Source organism: Chelonoidis abingdonii, chromosome 4 (genome assembly GCF_003597395.2).
Source record: "Chelonoidis abingdonii isolate Lonesome George chromosome 4, CheloAbing_2.0, whole genome shotgun sequence".
Taxonomy (NCBI): domain Eukaryota; kingdom Metazoa; phylum Chordata; order Testudines; family Testudinidae; genus Chelonoidis; species Chelonoidis abingdonii.
Window position 1 is genome coordinate 41,911,337 of NC_133772.1, and position 15,938 is coordinate 41,927,274.

Genomic DNA, 15,938 nt, shown 5'->3' on the forward strand with positions numbered 1-15,938 from the left:
AGATCAAAATCAAGCCCAATGACTCTGTGGATCAGAGATTCTGGCTGACAGAGTTCATTAAAGAAACACCGTAAGGGATGGGGACCAATTAGGCAACAGATAAAATCCTCCAAGGTAACTAACCTTGATACAAGAGACAGAAAAGATCTATTCAGCCATGTAGGGCTTGATCCAAAGCCCAGTGAAGACAATGGGAAGACTCCTATTGAGTTCAATGGCTTTGGATCAGTCCTACCACTCGAGGTTAGTGCAGGAATCTTCCCTTAGAGGATATTTTTCTAGAGTTTTAGCTTTAAAATGCTCCAAGTGAGAGCAACTCCTCTCACAAGGACCATCAGAAAGGGCAGGGCACATGCAAGCATATTCACAACACTGATGAGATGGGTTATAAACGCGCCATGGTTCTTAAAATCCTTGGCTTGGTTGCAGAATGGACAGGAGAGTAGATGTCACCTCAGTGTGTGCAGACACAGAGCTGCTGAAGGGCTTTGCTGACAGTCTAGGGTTGAGGGAGACAAGACAAAAAACGAGACCCCCATTTTTGCACGCACCACAGTAGCTGTTTCTCTAAAATGCCACAAGATGGCAGCTGTTCAGAGCCCTGCTGCTATTTCTGAGCAGGCAGCTGCTCATGTCGTTCTTCACTGGCCCTGTCTGCTTGTTGTTTGTATTTATAAAGGTTGAGGTTGCAGTGTCAGGCTGAGGATGGCCCGGATGTGTCCCAGAGCACACTCTGCAGTGACTTCATGCAGGATTAAGGGGCTGAGCCCCATCACATCTCATGTCATGTCAGTCATTAGGTTGCATCTACACTAGATTTTTAACCCCCAAATTTCCTACCGTTGCAGCTCTAATAGCAGTATTAGTGCTAGGGGGTAATAATGTAGAGTAGGATCCTGTGTACCACCATGTCATCCAAGTCCATCCAAGTCTTGAGGTCATAGTGGTAAAAATGCCAATGCCTTATCTACTCTAGAACTCCACTATAGCTACCATGGGTGGAGCTGGACCAGTGCTAGCAGTGGTGGTAAGACCCACTGCAACAGGAAAAGGAAACTCTTAATTCTCTCTAACGCTGTAGGGTTAAAAGAGGGGAGACAGCAACTCCGGGCCGAGCTGGTGCTGGCAGCTATGGAATGCCAGCTGTGGTGGAAGGGGAAAACGCCTTACAATACAGAGGCTAGCAGAGATCCAGGGAGGAGACTGTGGCTTTGGGGTGCTTTGCGACTGCTGTGGCTCATACTTCTCCCAAGCTTCAACTAATAATATATGAACGGAGGCACCCTCATTAGCTCCTCCCTCTGCACTGCAATGCAGCTGGGTCACATGTCATGGAGGGGAAACTATCACGAACTCTAACTCCAGTTCTAGTGCACCAACCCTTGGAAGATCAAGGGCAGATCTTACACAAACAAATGTCCGTGTGACTTGCAGAACAAGAGTGAGTCATTTACTGCTGCTAAGCAGCCGGATGGCTCTTCTCCTTGTCATAAGGCAAGTATCCTTTAGGACTGCTGATCAATACTGTTGAAATGGTCAAAGAAGCTGTGTGTTCTCTATGGAGACACTTCTGTATATGTCAGCCCTGCTTTCAGGTCAGGTGGAATGCAACAAGGATACAAATGGAGATTCTCCATTTGTGGTGCATGATCCTGTACTAGGCTTATAGAACATCGGTAAGATGTGAACATGGAAACGCTGTCTTGCTAACATATTTCACAGTGTAACCTCTTGCTGTCTGGGAATGACCAGCCAAATGACCTGGCTTGGCTGAGAATCTCTGAATTTATATGTTGAAATTTAAAAAGGGGGGAAAAAATGTAGACAACCATTTGTTCTCTTTTTTGTGACTAGCTCTAGGGCTGGCTAGAATTTTTCAAATTTCACCGAAAATGCAGCACAGAGTGAGAGAGAAGAAGACTGGCAGCCCCAAAAGGGTTAAAACCTGAGACAGGTCATATTGCAGCCAGTGGTTAGTGGGGTCTCAGTGGTTAAAAGCTCAAGAAGCCCTTTGAAAGCTTTTCTTTGTCATAAGCCTCCCGATCGAGCCAGGGTGCTATGTAATACACCAGTTCCCTTAGAATCACCGCCTCCCCGTTGTCCCCACACACCAAATCTCTACGCTGGACGGGAATGCAAGAAAGAAAGGGGAAGGGTTCTGCCTGCTTCCTAAAAACATAGTAGTCGGCAACACTGATGCTGATTTGAGGTGCTCACTAGAAATATGGATGCTGTGGTTTTTTTTTTAAGAGAGAGCGTTAAAATGAGTATCTACTCCCCCTTTCAAAATAGCTGTAGGAGAAAGAGGGATGGGATAGGCAGAGGGATCCAACCATCATCAAAACTTGCATTTTATTAATACTTCAATATGGTAAATCAAACGAATTTAATCACCCAACTTTCCCCTTCCCCACTACCAACTCCAGCATATTTCGGGGTACCAGAAGGGATTATTTGAGGTTTCCATGCTTCTCACTTAACTCCTTTAAAAAAAAATAATCAAGAAGCCTAATGCCAGTCATAAGGCTCCTTGGAGATTCCCCTCTCCCATCCGCCAAGGACACACGCACATCAGCAGAGACAGACAATGATCATAAGGAAAGTGACAATCTGATGCCACCAGAACATTATAATTATTATTGCAGCTCCTCACGGCTTCGGTCTGTGGTTATGTTTTAAACCTGAGATCATTATTTTTGTCTTGTGTAGTTTGTTTTGAAAATAAACACAAACAAACACAAAAGAAAAAGAAGGGAAGGTGAAAAAAAAAAGAGCTGGGGGGGGGGGTCTAAAATCACACACAACACACACATGAACAAAAACCCCTGAGGTATTGGCTTGGAAACCAGCATGATACTAAAAGGAGGAAAGCTACAGAGAGCGAAATGTGCTTTGCAGCAGAGATAGATCTGTGCCCATAACACCAAGCAGTGTCTCAGCAGCAAGGTCTAAGCATCCCGCTGCGTGGGAGAAACACAGTTTTGGGGGCGAGGGCTTTGCTCCCCTTTAAAACAGGGGCTTTCATAAAGAGGAGAAGCAGCCAAAAGTGTCTGAGAATCAGAACAGAAGCCACTTGTGCCCCTTTGTCATTTTTCTCTTGACTGCGCTTGCTAACTTATGGAAGCTTTCTGCACTGTGCTCATTGGCCTCCTTGAGGGCTCTCTCTTGTACCCTTGGCTTCAGTAATAGCAGGACCTGGCCCTTCCTCAACACCTGTGTTATCGTAAAGGTCCCACCTGGGCCCGACGCCACTTCTAAAAAAATAAATCAAGAGAAGAACCCCACGCAGGAGGCCTTCCCTAGGAAATCCTCACCCTTTACCCATCCGAACTCCCAGAGGGAGACGGGTTTTTGGCAGAGATTCCCTTGGAGGTTGGCACCCTGCCTTCTGCTGGGTAAGAACGAACCATTATTCGCTTCAGTTACTCTGAAAAGGTCAATTAACAGAAACTCTCCGAAGCAAAATCCCAGGAAAAGAAAAAAAAACAGGAAAAGAAAAACAGTGAAACCAATCTTCTTAGCAACACACCTGAGGGTGGGAGGATGCTGCTGCAGGAGGGTGGGTGGGTTTGGAGACAGGAGATGGGGGTGGGGTAAGGAGGGAGTGGCTTGTCCTCATACTAATATCCCAAATATTGGGTTTGGCTCTTAGCCTTTCAATACATTTCCTGGCGTTTCCTCTCTCTCTTTTCCTTCCTGAAGTGGCCATTCAGTTTGGTCTTTCATTGGCTTCACCTGTGTCTTTGGACTGTTTTTCCTCTGCCCCATGTCACCTGCACGCCCACTGGAGCCCCAGTGCTGGATACGCTCCATGATCATGCTTACACACACACACACGTGTAGAGAACTGGTGCTGGAGTACTGAGCAATACTTTATGCTAAGCACTCAGAGGTAACTGTCTAACTATCTTGCAGTGGCAAACCTGTCGCTGTTCTCAGGACCCCCTGGGGTTCATTCTGGTACTACAATAAATAACTCCATTTGTTCCTAAGGATGAGGCCTGTATTTTCCGCCAGGGTGCAGCCCCTCTGGACAGCCATGTGGAGTAACACTGGAAGGGGGAAAGCAGGGCCTCCAGGGTTTTTCATTACAATCTCACCCATGCACAAGGGTGAGAAGTGTTCCCTATTTCTCCAGGACACTATCGCCCCCACCTCCTCCCCAGAAGCACCCTGAGCAAGTGGCAAGGCAGTTGCTCATGATAGTCCAGCCCACCCAGAACCACTCGAGCATTATCTAGGGAGTGATTTTTTCTCCAAAAGGACTTAGTAACCCCCAAATTCTCCAACACAACCCAGTATGGGTTGCTGCCCCTTTAATGAAAAGCCTCCTCTCCTCCCTCATTCCCCACATCCCATCCTCTGTTTTTTACATAGTCTCTCCCTTCCCCCCTGGTTTTTCCATAGACCAATGCCAGACCTTCTATCCCAAAACTGGGAGAGGGAAAGATTCTATGGTTTTGATGGAGACAAGAGAGAATCAAATAGGAACCAAAAGGTAAAGCAGCAGCTTTCAGGAGAGAATTTCCTGCTCAGTTTGTGTTGAAAGAAGATATTTTGTTTTGTTTTGTTGTCATTTTTAAAAAGTGCATGAAAGATTTTTCCTGCCCAGTTTTTGCTTTGCGCACAGGGAATGGGGAGTCCGTGTCGCTGATGTGCGCTACAGAAGGAGTCACAGGCCGCGGATATTGCTTAGAAACTCGTGTTTCAGATTTAAATACCATAGACAGTAAAAATAGAGCTGAAAGTACCGCCCCACAATGTCTGCAAATCATTGCCAGAATGAACAGCTTCAATAAATTAAAAACAAAACCATTGAAATATTATTTACGTCTCAATAAAAATTGCAGTAAAACCATTTACCTTTTTCTTTGTGTGGGTTTTTTTATATTATATATAATATATATTTATATATGTATAGGGCTGCGGTAGTGCAGCATTATTAAGATACTTAGCCAGAAAAAACACAGGCAGAGCATGCTTAGTGCACCAGGATGAGAAAAAGGCTTAGGGGGAGGAGCTAATGCAAATATCCCCACCCCACCCTTGGGAGGGAGCCACCTACATTCCGTCCCCCACTCTGATACAAAAGGACAGAGAGCTGGAGTGAGCAAAGCCTCTGCCATTTCCCATTGGTCAGGATAACGCTCTCTTCTAAATGAAGACACTCCTACTTTTTGACTGCACATCTGCAGAGAAAATATTAAACCCTGCTCAGAATTTTAAGCTGAGAATGACACCGCTGGGGTGCTCAGACATGATGAGCATCTCCTCCACTTCAGGTCAAAGATCCGCTCTTCCATCACCCCAGTGAGTCACTTTCTGCCCAAGGGGCAAAGAATCCAGGGGTGAAAGGGTTAATAGGCTCATCCCTCCCAAAAGGGAATGCAGCCAAGGTGGGGAAGGGGGAGGGGCACTAAGCATGCACAGTCAGGTTTCCTGACTTTGGATTCATTCATCTTTGTTTCATTTTGGCGTGTGTGCACCTGCGAATACACACACGGGTATAAATACTGTCCCCACCCCAACCCCACCTGGCCTCTTCCCAGTTAAATATCCACCCCTCACTCTCCAATGCCCCAGGATGAATGTCAGGACACCTCAATGATCTCCATGCTGCCCGAAAAGCTAGACTGTTTGCCTATTTTGCCCAGGTCTTCCCGGGACCTGCCCTCTGACATGGTCTCCTCGAACTCCATCTGGCAGCTCCTCCTCTTGAACTGCTTCTCCGCGGCAGCATCCTCGTGCCAGCTGTGCCGCCCATCCCTCTGTTCCGCCCTCTGCTTGTCCCTCAACCTGATCTCACAGCTGCCCTGCAGGGTGCTGCAGCTGAAGGAGGAATACGAGGCAGCACTGGCAAACAAGGCCCCGCTCCCTCCGCCGCTGCCGCTGCCCACTGCTGAGTCTGTGCTAAAGTACCAGGGGTTCTCTGACAATGGGGTGCTGGGTGATTCCAAATGCACACCCCAGGCACCTACCCCCCCTCCGCCGGCAGAGTTTGGTGCCACAGCTGGCTGTGTAGGCTGCTGTCCCACGCCAGGGAGGCTCAAGCGCAGTGTCTGCTTGAGATTGTCCTCCACGCTGGTGCTTTTGTGCATGGCACACACCCCGCTGAAATTGAGGCTCATCCCATGGGCAGGGGAGCCCGCCTGATGCCTGTGTTTCCGCCTCTGCCTCACCTTGGCTTCTAGCAGGAAGTCCGGCCCACTGGGCCAGTCGGGACTATCTGGCACGGGCGAGAACTGGCACAAGCCGTTAGGTCCAGAAGGGCTGTCCAGCTTGCAAAGCTTGGGGGCTTCCCCGGTGTCAGCAGGGCCTGGGGTGTCCTGCCTCAGACCGGGGGAGTAGGCTGATTTGATGTCCAGGGAGAAGGAGCGCTTTAGCCGGTTGGTGTCTTGAATGCGCTCCGAGGACAGGTGTAGGCCGTTGAGTCCTTGCTGTAGTGCAGTGGGTGAGACAATTTTGGGAGCTCCTGCTGGCTCACTGCGGGAGGATGCCAAGCTTGTGCTTTTCGATATGTCCTCGACCTTTTCTGAGGTAGAAAGCTTCAGGTGCCTGTTGCTCTCAGGCACTTCAGCTGGGTCTGGTTGGGCATCCCCCTCACTCCTATCACCTTGGGCCTTCAAGGCCTTGAGGAGCTTCAGGCTCCTCTCATACTCCAGGAGCTGGCCCAGGAAGTTGAAGTTGGGCGATATGGATGGGCGCCGGTCTTTGACAAACCTGCAAGGGTAGACAAACAGATGGGGTCATCACTTGGTCTTTGGCCCACCAGCTAGGCTACCTTAGCTCTGCCGGTCTCCTCAGCAGGAGAAGTTAGTGCATTCTACCAAAAGCTCAGAAACAAACAGGTGATGGGCTATCCACAATGCCACAGGGCAGTCTGCAGAGCAGGGCTGGCTCTAGCATTTTTGCAGCCCCAGGCAAAAAAAAAAAAAAAAAAAAAGGCGGTCGGACTGCTGAAGCAAAAAAAACAAAAAAGGCGGTCGGACTGCTGAAGCAAAAAAACAGCAGCCGCAGCTCATGGAGGGCGGTCAAGGTGGCTCTCAGGGGGGTGAAGGGCAGCACCCGCCTGCTCCCTCTGCCCGTGGGCAGCCAGGGGCTGCAGCCCGCTCACAGCCGGGCGAGAGGGGCTCCCTCCTCCGGCCTTGGGGTGCTACAGGAAGTGGTGGCTCAGCCACTCCTTTAAAGGCGGCTAGGCCAGGCTGGGCTCCGACTGGCGCAGGAGGCGGAGGCCGGTGCAGGAGGCGGGGAGTGGCGCGTCCCAAGGAGCCCGGCGGCACAATGAGCGGCGGGGATTGCTAGTTCCTGCCGCTCCCCCGGCCAGGGTCTGTGTCCCTGCAGCGCTGGGCTGGCCGCCCCAAGATTGGCCGGATTGCCACCCCTTACAATGTGCTGCCCCAGGCACATGCTTTCTCATCTGGTGCCTGGAGCTGGCCCTGCTGCAGAGAAAAGCCAGGACTGCTCAGGCTCTAGGAAATTTACCACCTCACTCTACTTTCCCATGGGCAGCCCCCCACCTCCCATGGCATGTAGTCCCATTGTGATATTTCAAAACTACTCCCGAAGGACAGCCCTCTGCCTCCCATGAATGTAGGGCAGCACCAACCTGCTGCTAGGCCAGCCTACTCCAGATTTCAACCTAGTCAAGGGTTTTGCTTCTTGAAGCTGAGCCCTTCATTTCCTTTGACTGGGGCAGCAATGAGGGGTGTGCACGGGCACTGCTCTGTAGCAGAGCACAAAGCATATACCCCACCCGGGACCCAGTGTCAGCCTAGCAGTGTGTAATCCACTAGCACTCAGAAAATTCATTCAAAGCAGTGCTTTGAAACCCTTTTTGACAGCTTCTCTCTGCCTGCACCAGCCTGCTTCCCTTTACTAGAGCAGGGGTACTTTCACGTACTTCCTCATTCTGCTCATCCAGTTGCACCTACCTGTAGGCGTCATCTGAAGACATGCCCATAGTCTTCATGATGTAGGCGATGGCAATGGTGGCTGATCGGGAGATCCCTGCCAAGCAGTGCACTATCACTTGGCAGCTGGATACCTTGGCCTTGTCTGCAGCATGGTACAGAAAGAACAGCTTTCAGAGGGGTGCTCCTAGAGGTTGGACAGAGTCATTTCATCCTCTGTCCCTGTGGAATATCTTTGTGACGCTGTATGTCTAATGGCCAGCGCGAAGGAGTTGGAGGCAGGACTCCTGTGTCTCCCCCTGGCTTTGCCAATGACTTGTTATGTGACCTGGGCTAGCCTCTGCGCCTCTCAGTGTCCCCATTTCCCCATGTATAACATGGACATAAGGACAATGGCCTTTGTTTCTCACTGAGACCCTCAGATAAAAGGCTGCCTTACAGGAGTGCAAAGTATTATCATTTGCACAACGAGTTGGCTGTGGCAAAGGTCACACTTTCAAATGACTTTGATGCTGGTTGAGGTGCCAGGTTTTCTAGGGGAGGAAAGGCTTCTCCTAGTGGCTGAGTGTGCATGTTTCACTGCGGGTGAAGGGACAAGGGCTCTCTGGACGAAGAGAGGAGTTGGGGGAAGAAATGCCTGGGTTTTGTTGGGTAGGATAGGCAAGGAGTGAAGAGTCCAGCTCTCAATGTCTGGGGCCACCACAGCAAAATCAAGACTGGAGCTGGAAGAAGTAAATAAAGGCCCAGAGAGCCAGGGAGATGCCTCACCAATGAACTCAATGGACTTGTCCAGCCAGGGAAGCAGCTTCTCACAGTAGTTGTCATTGACAGGAATGCGCATGAAGTGACTGTCACAGATGAAGTCTGGCTTGGGGCAGGAGTTGCTGGCGTTGAGGACATAGCTTATTCCATTCTGAGTCATCAGGTCCTGGTGACAGAGAAGATACAAGCGACGTGGGCTCAGTCAGTACAAACCTGGACCTTCCCATCTACACTCTCATAGGCCTCACGCATTCCAGCGTTCTCGCCTTGCAGTTCCCCACACTAACTCCAGTGCTGTTCAAAGAAGCAACATGGGGAGCACCAGCACAGGTGAGCCAATGAGGAGTAAACCATTGTCATACGGACCTGCTCTGAGCATGGGTAAGCTGTCTGCAGTCTCTCTGCACTAGTTCTTCCACCATTGCTTCCACATTGCATGAGGTTCTCACATTTGGGGTCCTGATCAGGAGTTGGGGGTGCTGACCACCTTGCCCTTCCCGTACTAGTAAAGAGAAGTGGGTCCTGGGTAGAAAGCAGGGAGTGTGCTTGATGGGCTCCTGGTAGGGGAAAGGCTGAGAACCGCTGAGCTAGAACAATGGTGGGAAATTTTAAGGAAGAAAAACAAAATAGTCTAAGGGTTACACCTGCTGTAGAAGAAAGCTTAGGGGCCAGATTCAGGGGAAGAGAACATCTTACTAGCAGAGCTAGTATTCATTGAATGTAGTCCTCTTTTCTGTTTCCAAATCACCTGGGAACAAGTCATGATTTCCTACAGATTTGTTCACTGTTTGCAACTCTCCTCTCCATGGTTTACCGGAGCCAGTTTCAGTCTATAAGAGACCTGTAAACGGTTTGCTGCTGGTATCATTCCTAGCACAGGAGACTGGCAATTCAGAACATGAGATGTTTTGTTTGGGACACATTTAGGTCATGTGATTTCCTTTTGGGATGAATGTAATCATGGCTCTGGAGTGAACTATTTGGAATAGCCAACTGAGAAGTAGCTTTCCATGAGTGTTCTGCCATAGTCATTACTAGTCACCACTTCTTCCCAACGTTCTGCCAGTAACCTGATTCGCCTGCATGCTTATGAAAAGTGAATGAAAAAGTCAGAGGGCTAGTTCACAATGTCAAGTCAGTGTTCATGGATCGTTTCTTGCCATGTTCTGCTCACTGGGCACATGTATGTGAGCTCTCATCCTTCCCAGAGACAAGGCTAGATTCACCAGTGTGCATGCCCAGAGCAGCATAAAACAGCCAGAGTGTAGTGGTGAATATGACCCGTTCCCCCCTGAAAGCTGAAATCCAAGCCAAATCATCCAAAACAAAGGAGATCATCCATACCAAAGATCCAATAGCTCTAGTTCTACGAACGCCTGTTCTGTGCTATGTCGGGGTAAGGAAGAGGAACACAGAATTGAATGGAAGGAAGCAGCTGAGAAAGAAATAAAGGTGCCATAAAATTGACAATGATAAGGGAAATGGAGAGAGAGAAAAGAAACCTCCCTCCTGCCCCAGGCTGAGCCCTGTGCCATGGCAGCAGTGAGGTCCAGAGCTCCCATATGAGGTTTGCCTAGGGTGACCATAAGTCCTATTTTGGCCGAACAGTCCCTTTTCTAAGCTCTGTCCCGGCCATCCTGACTTTTTTTTCCCCAAAAGGAGACATTTGTCCCTTTTAATCTTGCTCTTGCTGACTTGATCAGCTGGCAAGAGCAAACAGGACAAATGTCCACATTTGTCAAAAAAGTGGGTTGCGGTGCAGAGGGGGTGAGCAGAGAGGGAGGAGGCAGGCTGGGGGGAGCAGCATTCCAGCATGCGGGGGAACCCACTGGGTTCCAGCAACTGGGCAACAGCCTGGTGTGTATGTGTGTGTGTGGGTTTCCCATGACCGGCAACAGCATGGGGGTTGGGCGGGGGGGACAGACTTGGGCAAGTGGTTGGGGGTGTCCCGTTCTCTTTTTGGGAAATATGGACACACTAAGTTTGCGTGCTCACAAGGGATCCTGCTATCCCATCACAGAGTACTGTTCTCTGCCAGCTCTGCTCTCTAATGTCCTAGATTATGAGGAGGGAGTGATTCTTGTCCTCAGTAATGACCACTGCGCAGAGAGGGAAACAAACACCTCTCAGAACAAAGGGGTGAGCAAAAGGTCATGCTGAGATGGGTGGGGGGCAGAGTTGAATCCTAGTCAGTCCGACGCCTGATGTAGAGCTCTCAGGGGACACGGACAAGATTTCCTCCTTGAATTCCATGTAATTCACCCCGCGGTTCCTATGCTAACTAAGCTTACGTAAGAGTCTCTTCCTCAGCAGGCTCCCTAGAAGCCTAACCTCAGCTCCTAGGAGCCAGCCCAGCTCCTGAGCTCACATTCTTGGCATTTTTCTCTTTCATTTCCTTCTACTCCCTGTATATAAAAATTTCTCTCTCCTCTTTCTGGTCCACCCCCATGCTCCTGTCAGATGCTTCTCCCCTGGCCCTCTCCCCAGGCGAGAACATCTGACTGGCTCCCTCCTGCCCACAGTAGGCGCCCAGCGGAATTTTAACTACAATTTCTGTTTCTTTCTTCTCTCATTTATTTTTTTCTTCTCTTAAAACAAAATTTCTTCCCCGAGGTGACATCACTGCCCAAGCATTCCGGCACCTTTAAAAGGACAGTACCCCTCTTTTCCCTCCGCCCTTTTCTTCCCGAAGCAAATCTTTGTCTATTTCCAGGCCTCCTTAAAGAGCTTTTTGCCTTGGACTGTGGCTGCTGGCCCCTTCCCCACTCCCCCCTCAGGATTAAACATCTCAGCTTAACCCCTCCTCTCCCTCTGGCTGCCAAGCTGGGCCTGCAGCAGCTGAAGTCAGCTTTGGCAGCCCAGCTGGCAGGGGCGGATTAGTGAGGAAAAGCTGGCTCCCTTGGTGTGAATCTCGCAGGGGCTCCCTTGGGGCGAGGCACCCTGGCAGCTCCTTTTTCTTCTTCCCCCATTCCCAGCTCCATTGTGCCCCTTCTGTCTCTTCCCCACTGCTCCTCTCTGCCCTTCCTGGATTGGATGCCACTTACCAAGCCCAAAGAGCTTAAATCTTTTCTACGTGCATATTCTTGCCCATGCTCCCTCACCCTCTGCCACCACAGAGCATGGCAGTCAGGGGAATCGGGCAGCTCCCCTGAAGTTGCAGAGGGATGGCCGGTCCTTCCTCACACATCCCTTCAGGACTGAATCAAACCACAGCAGGACAACATCCCTGCCAGCCAAGAACTATGCAAGGCTCCTCCTGTGGATGCTCTCCACCCCCCGAGGCCTTTGTATGTATGGTCCATGTCCTTAGCTCCTTATTCACTCCAAATTGGGCAGGACAAACCATTGAATGTTACATATGCATTGTCCTAAAATGCGAAATGTACAACGAGCTTCCCCCATGTGCCACCTTGATCAGATAGGCCTGTTCCAATTGGTAAGGGGCAACAGCAGTGTGGGGCAGGCGTGTCTCCCCACCAGCAAGACCGTACCTTGTTTAGGACATCTTTCTGGGAGCCCAGGTAGAGATGAGGCAGGATGCGGGTAGGGCCAACATTGGCTACTGGCAAGCACGGCTGGGAGATGCTCATTGGCAAGATGGCAGCTGGTTTCCCTTCGCAGAGTCCTGGGAAGCAAGAGGAGAAGGTGGCAAAGCCCCCTGCAGACAGAAGGAGGAAATTTAGACTATGTAAACTCTCCAGGACAGAGCAGGTCTCTCATTGGGTGTCTGTAAAGTGCCTGGCACAATGGGGTCCTGATCATGGTCAGGGTTTCTTGGTGCTAGAATAAAACTGGAAGAAGATACCGACAGTCAATTATAATCAAGCCAGCCCCATAAGAGACCTGGTGTTAAACTGATTGTAGGCAACCAAGTAGCTTAATGATGGGCATCAGTGTCAACTTACAGATAAATAAAATATACTGAAAGTGCAGGGAGGGGCTGGGGGGAGGCAGAACTAAATAACCTATGTTAGAATTTCGCCAGGACCCCATGGCTAATCCTTTCTCATATAAATACGTCCATGGGATTTTTAGTGGCTACAAGCGGTCAGTGCCAAGATTTTAGATCTGATCCAAATGACAACAACCCTAGCAGCGCAGTGGTTTGCTAGTACTGTGCTGGGCAGTGGCTCAAGGGAAAAGGGTCAGCTAGGGAACATGGCATCTGCTCGCTGCAGGACTTAGGTGTTCTTTGGCAATCTTCAATCTAACGAGTCGGACCCTGCTTAGCTTGCGGTTTTTGACAGGATCAGAGCACAAACAGCTGCAGGCCTTTGTACTTGAGCAGGATCAGCGTCAGAGTCAAGCAGTGTTTTAAGTGGCATTTACCCCCCCGCCCCAAACACACAGCTCCTGTCTTTTTCCTAAATGAATGCCTGCCTGATTAGCACTGTACACAGGGCTGCATAATTAGAAAAATGAGTCCGCACACAGAGGAGGAGGGAGGTGGGCGGCTGGGATGCCGAAAGTATTTGGACAGAGAGGGTGGAATCTGACTTTTTTTAAACAGATTCCTGAGCAATTTTTCATGGTCAGATGTTGCTAAACGTGATAGCAAGTAGTGTCTGATTCACTGCGCCAGCGCAGGCTGCAACCCTGTTTGTGTCAGTTTTGCTCAGACGGCCCCGAACACCAGATTCAGAGGAACAGCTATGGGGTGGCAGAAGCAGGCAGAGGATGACAAGTGAAGCTAGAATTCTGAGAACTCTAGTCCAAACACAGAGCAGCTCTTCCAAGTCTGAAAATTATAGCCATGCTCACCTAGCAGGAATGGGGAAACAGAGCAGAGAATCTTGTCGCACTTTCCAGCCAGGGATCTCCAAGCGCAGTATGAACCTGTACAAATCCTCACCTCCCCATGCGATTAGGTAACAGCATTAGTTCGTTTTGTAGATGGGGACGCTGAGGGTCAGAGAGGTGAAGCGACATGCCCTAGACCAGTGGCAGAGCCGGGAATGGGAACTCAGGTTTCCTGCCTCTACACCTCTGCTAGGCCACAGCATAGCCAAATGCAGGATTTACCGAAAGGAACACACAACATGGTCCCTCCTTGCACTGCTTTAACTTGTTATATATGCAAGAGACCTGCATTCTTGAGGGAGTTTCTTAACATACACCAACTCCTTTCTCCACACACAGAGTTAGGCCTAGCAACCCCTAGCGAGAACTACATCTGGTCTAGGTTACCAAGCCGAGCGCTGGTGTCAATACGAAGGGTCCCGAGTGGTGTACGCCCCCACTCTCTGCTTTTGATACTAGGGATTATAGCTACTGTAATACAGACTGGGAGTTTCACAGAGGCTGAACAAAGTTCCTGACTCCCACTGACTTTCACAGAGATCTGGATGTCTAACATAGGGTGACCAGATGTCTGATTTTATAGGGATAGTCCTTATTTGGGGGGCTTTTTCTTATATAGGCACCTATTAGCCTCCACCCCCTGTCCTGATTTTTAACACTTGCTGTCTGGTCACCCTAGTCTAAATCCATTAGATCCCATTGAAACTCCCAGCCATTGTTTCTATAGGGACTGTTTCTGTTTCTGTAGAGACGAGTTCAGTTAAAATAAGAATCCCTGCCCTTGAACGCAGCCCATCTCCATAACTGAACTAAAACGTCTACTGAAGTTCACTTAAAGACCTTCCACCCAATCCCTCCCCATCTAGGGGGATGGAAGAGGCTGAAACGTGTCCCCCCTCCCCCAGGTCATACTCAGCAGGGTCCTGCCAACTTCCCAGCAACCCCTCTGAAAGTCCCCATCCTTACCTTACTGGATCCCGTGTGAGGCTCTGATGAGTCCTGACTAGTGCTGAAACCAAACCTCCAGTGCTCTGGAGTGAAGTGGGGGAGGGGTTGACACAATGGGCTCTGCGGTGCTTAGCCCTCGAGCATACAGTGTCTGAGAGCAGCAGCAGCCAGGCCTCATAGACTGAATACCCAAGTCCTGGGTCCTATCTCTGCTCAGATGGGGAAGAGGTCCTCAGTCCTCCAAACAAGGGAGATGCCTCATCTTCCATGCCACGGGAACCCCAAGCTGCTTTGGACGGACACCAACCTCCTTGCCATTGGCCCTCACTTTGAGTCCTTTGAAAAACAATGCCTTTTCCCAACACAGCCACACAGCAGGCAGCCCAGCTGTACTTGCCCAAGGAAGCCAACATATTAGAAGAGAAATTGATCTCCAACCTGCAATGTGTCTCCTCTGGCCGCTTAAGCTTCCCTGTGTTGCTGGCACTTATCACCAAGAACAGCTACCAAGACTTTGGAGACTTGGGATATGAAGAGTTAAAACACCTTCCAACACTTCCTCATCCCCGGTTCTTTCCAACATGACATCACCCCCCTCAATTGGGATATTAAATCAGAGTGAAAGAAAGATGCTGGACACAGGTGTACACAAGCTCTGGTTACTCCCGCTCCCTCCTCGGCCACATCAATCTCACCGGAAAGCATAAATCATGAGGCAGAGTGGGATGTGCACATGAGGATTTGAGTGCAAAGAGCCCACATCTGGAGACTGCAGAAGAGGTTCAGTGGACAATGCAGCACAATGGGCAGCCAGGCAGAAGGGCGACCTGCTGCTCCCTCCCAGAGAGACCTTTCCTTCTATTATGTATCGGTGCCAAAGGAAGGAAAAAACCGATCTCCTGTATTTTCATTTGGAGGGTGTATGTGTGGGGAGGTCTAGTCTTGCAATGAATGCATGGCCGTACCAGGGCCAGGCTTGGGTCCACAATGCTTTGTTCTCTCAAAAGGCTTAGGAAGCCTTAACAGCACAAAAACGGGTGTTTTTCATCCTGGAGCAAGGTGTGCGCCATTCCCCCTGGAGTACAGGCTGGAAATCAATGCCTGCCTCCCGGCCCCCGGCCCCTCTACTTTGCTCATGTTCCTTATTGGCCTATACAACTCGAAACGCTCTTTAGGAGCCAGAAGCGTTCGAGGTGACATCATAGCTAAAGCAGGCTGGCACATGCGGCGACTCTCCTAACAATGTTCCCCCTCCTCTTGCCCCCGCCAGCACTTGCCTGCCTGTAGATCCTTTGCTGGCTCTGCTGGGGAAAGCATAGACTAGTGGCACAGGGGGCTGGGAAGTGTGCAGGGGGAGATTCACTGAAAGGGACAGAGTCACCCTTGCCTCAAGTTTGTATGTCCCAACCACCTCTAGGGAGGAGACATGCTCTCTATATGGCCCACAACAAAGCACTTAAGCACATGCTTAACTTTAAGCATGCGAGTCGTCCCGTTGAAGTCATTTAAACTACTCTT

General features: G+C 50.0%; 1 protein-coding gene across 2 annotated transcripts in view; it reads right to left on the bottom strand.

Annotated features, from left to right (window-relative positions):
* Positions 1–1,361: 1,361 nt before the first annotated feature.
* DUSP8 (dual specificity phosphatase 8) overlaps positions 1,362–15,938 on the bottom strand; it is an 86,377-nt gene continuing 71,800 nt past the window's right edge. For both annotated transcript variants that reach the window (XM_032770753.1, XM_032770759.2), the window contains 4 exons: positions 12,164–12,330; positions 8,679–8,838; positions 7,932–8,055; positions 1,362–6,720 (listed from right to left, as the gene is read on the bottom strand). In XM_032770753.1, coding sequence (XP_032626644.1) covers positions 5,592–6,720; positions 7,932–8,055; positions 8,679–8,838; positions 12,164–12,330 — 1,580 coding nt within the window. In that variant the 3' untranslated portion in view covers positions 1,362–5,591. The remainder of the gene's footprint in view (positions 6,721–7,931; positions 8,056–8,678; positions 8,839–12,163; positions 12,331–15,938) is intronic.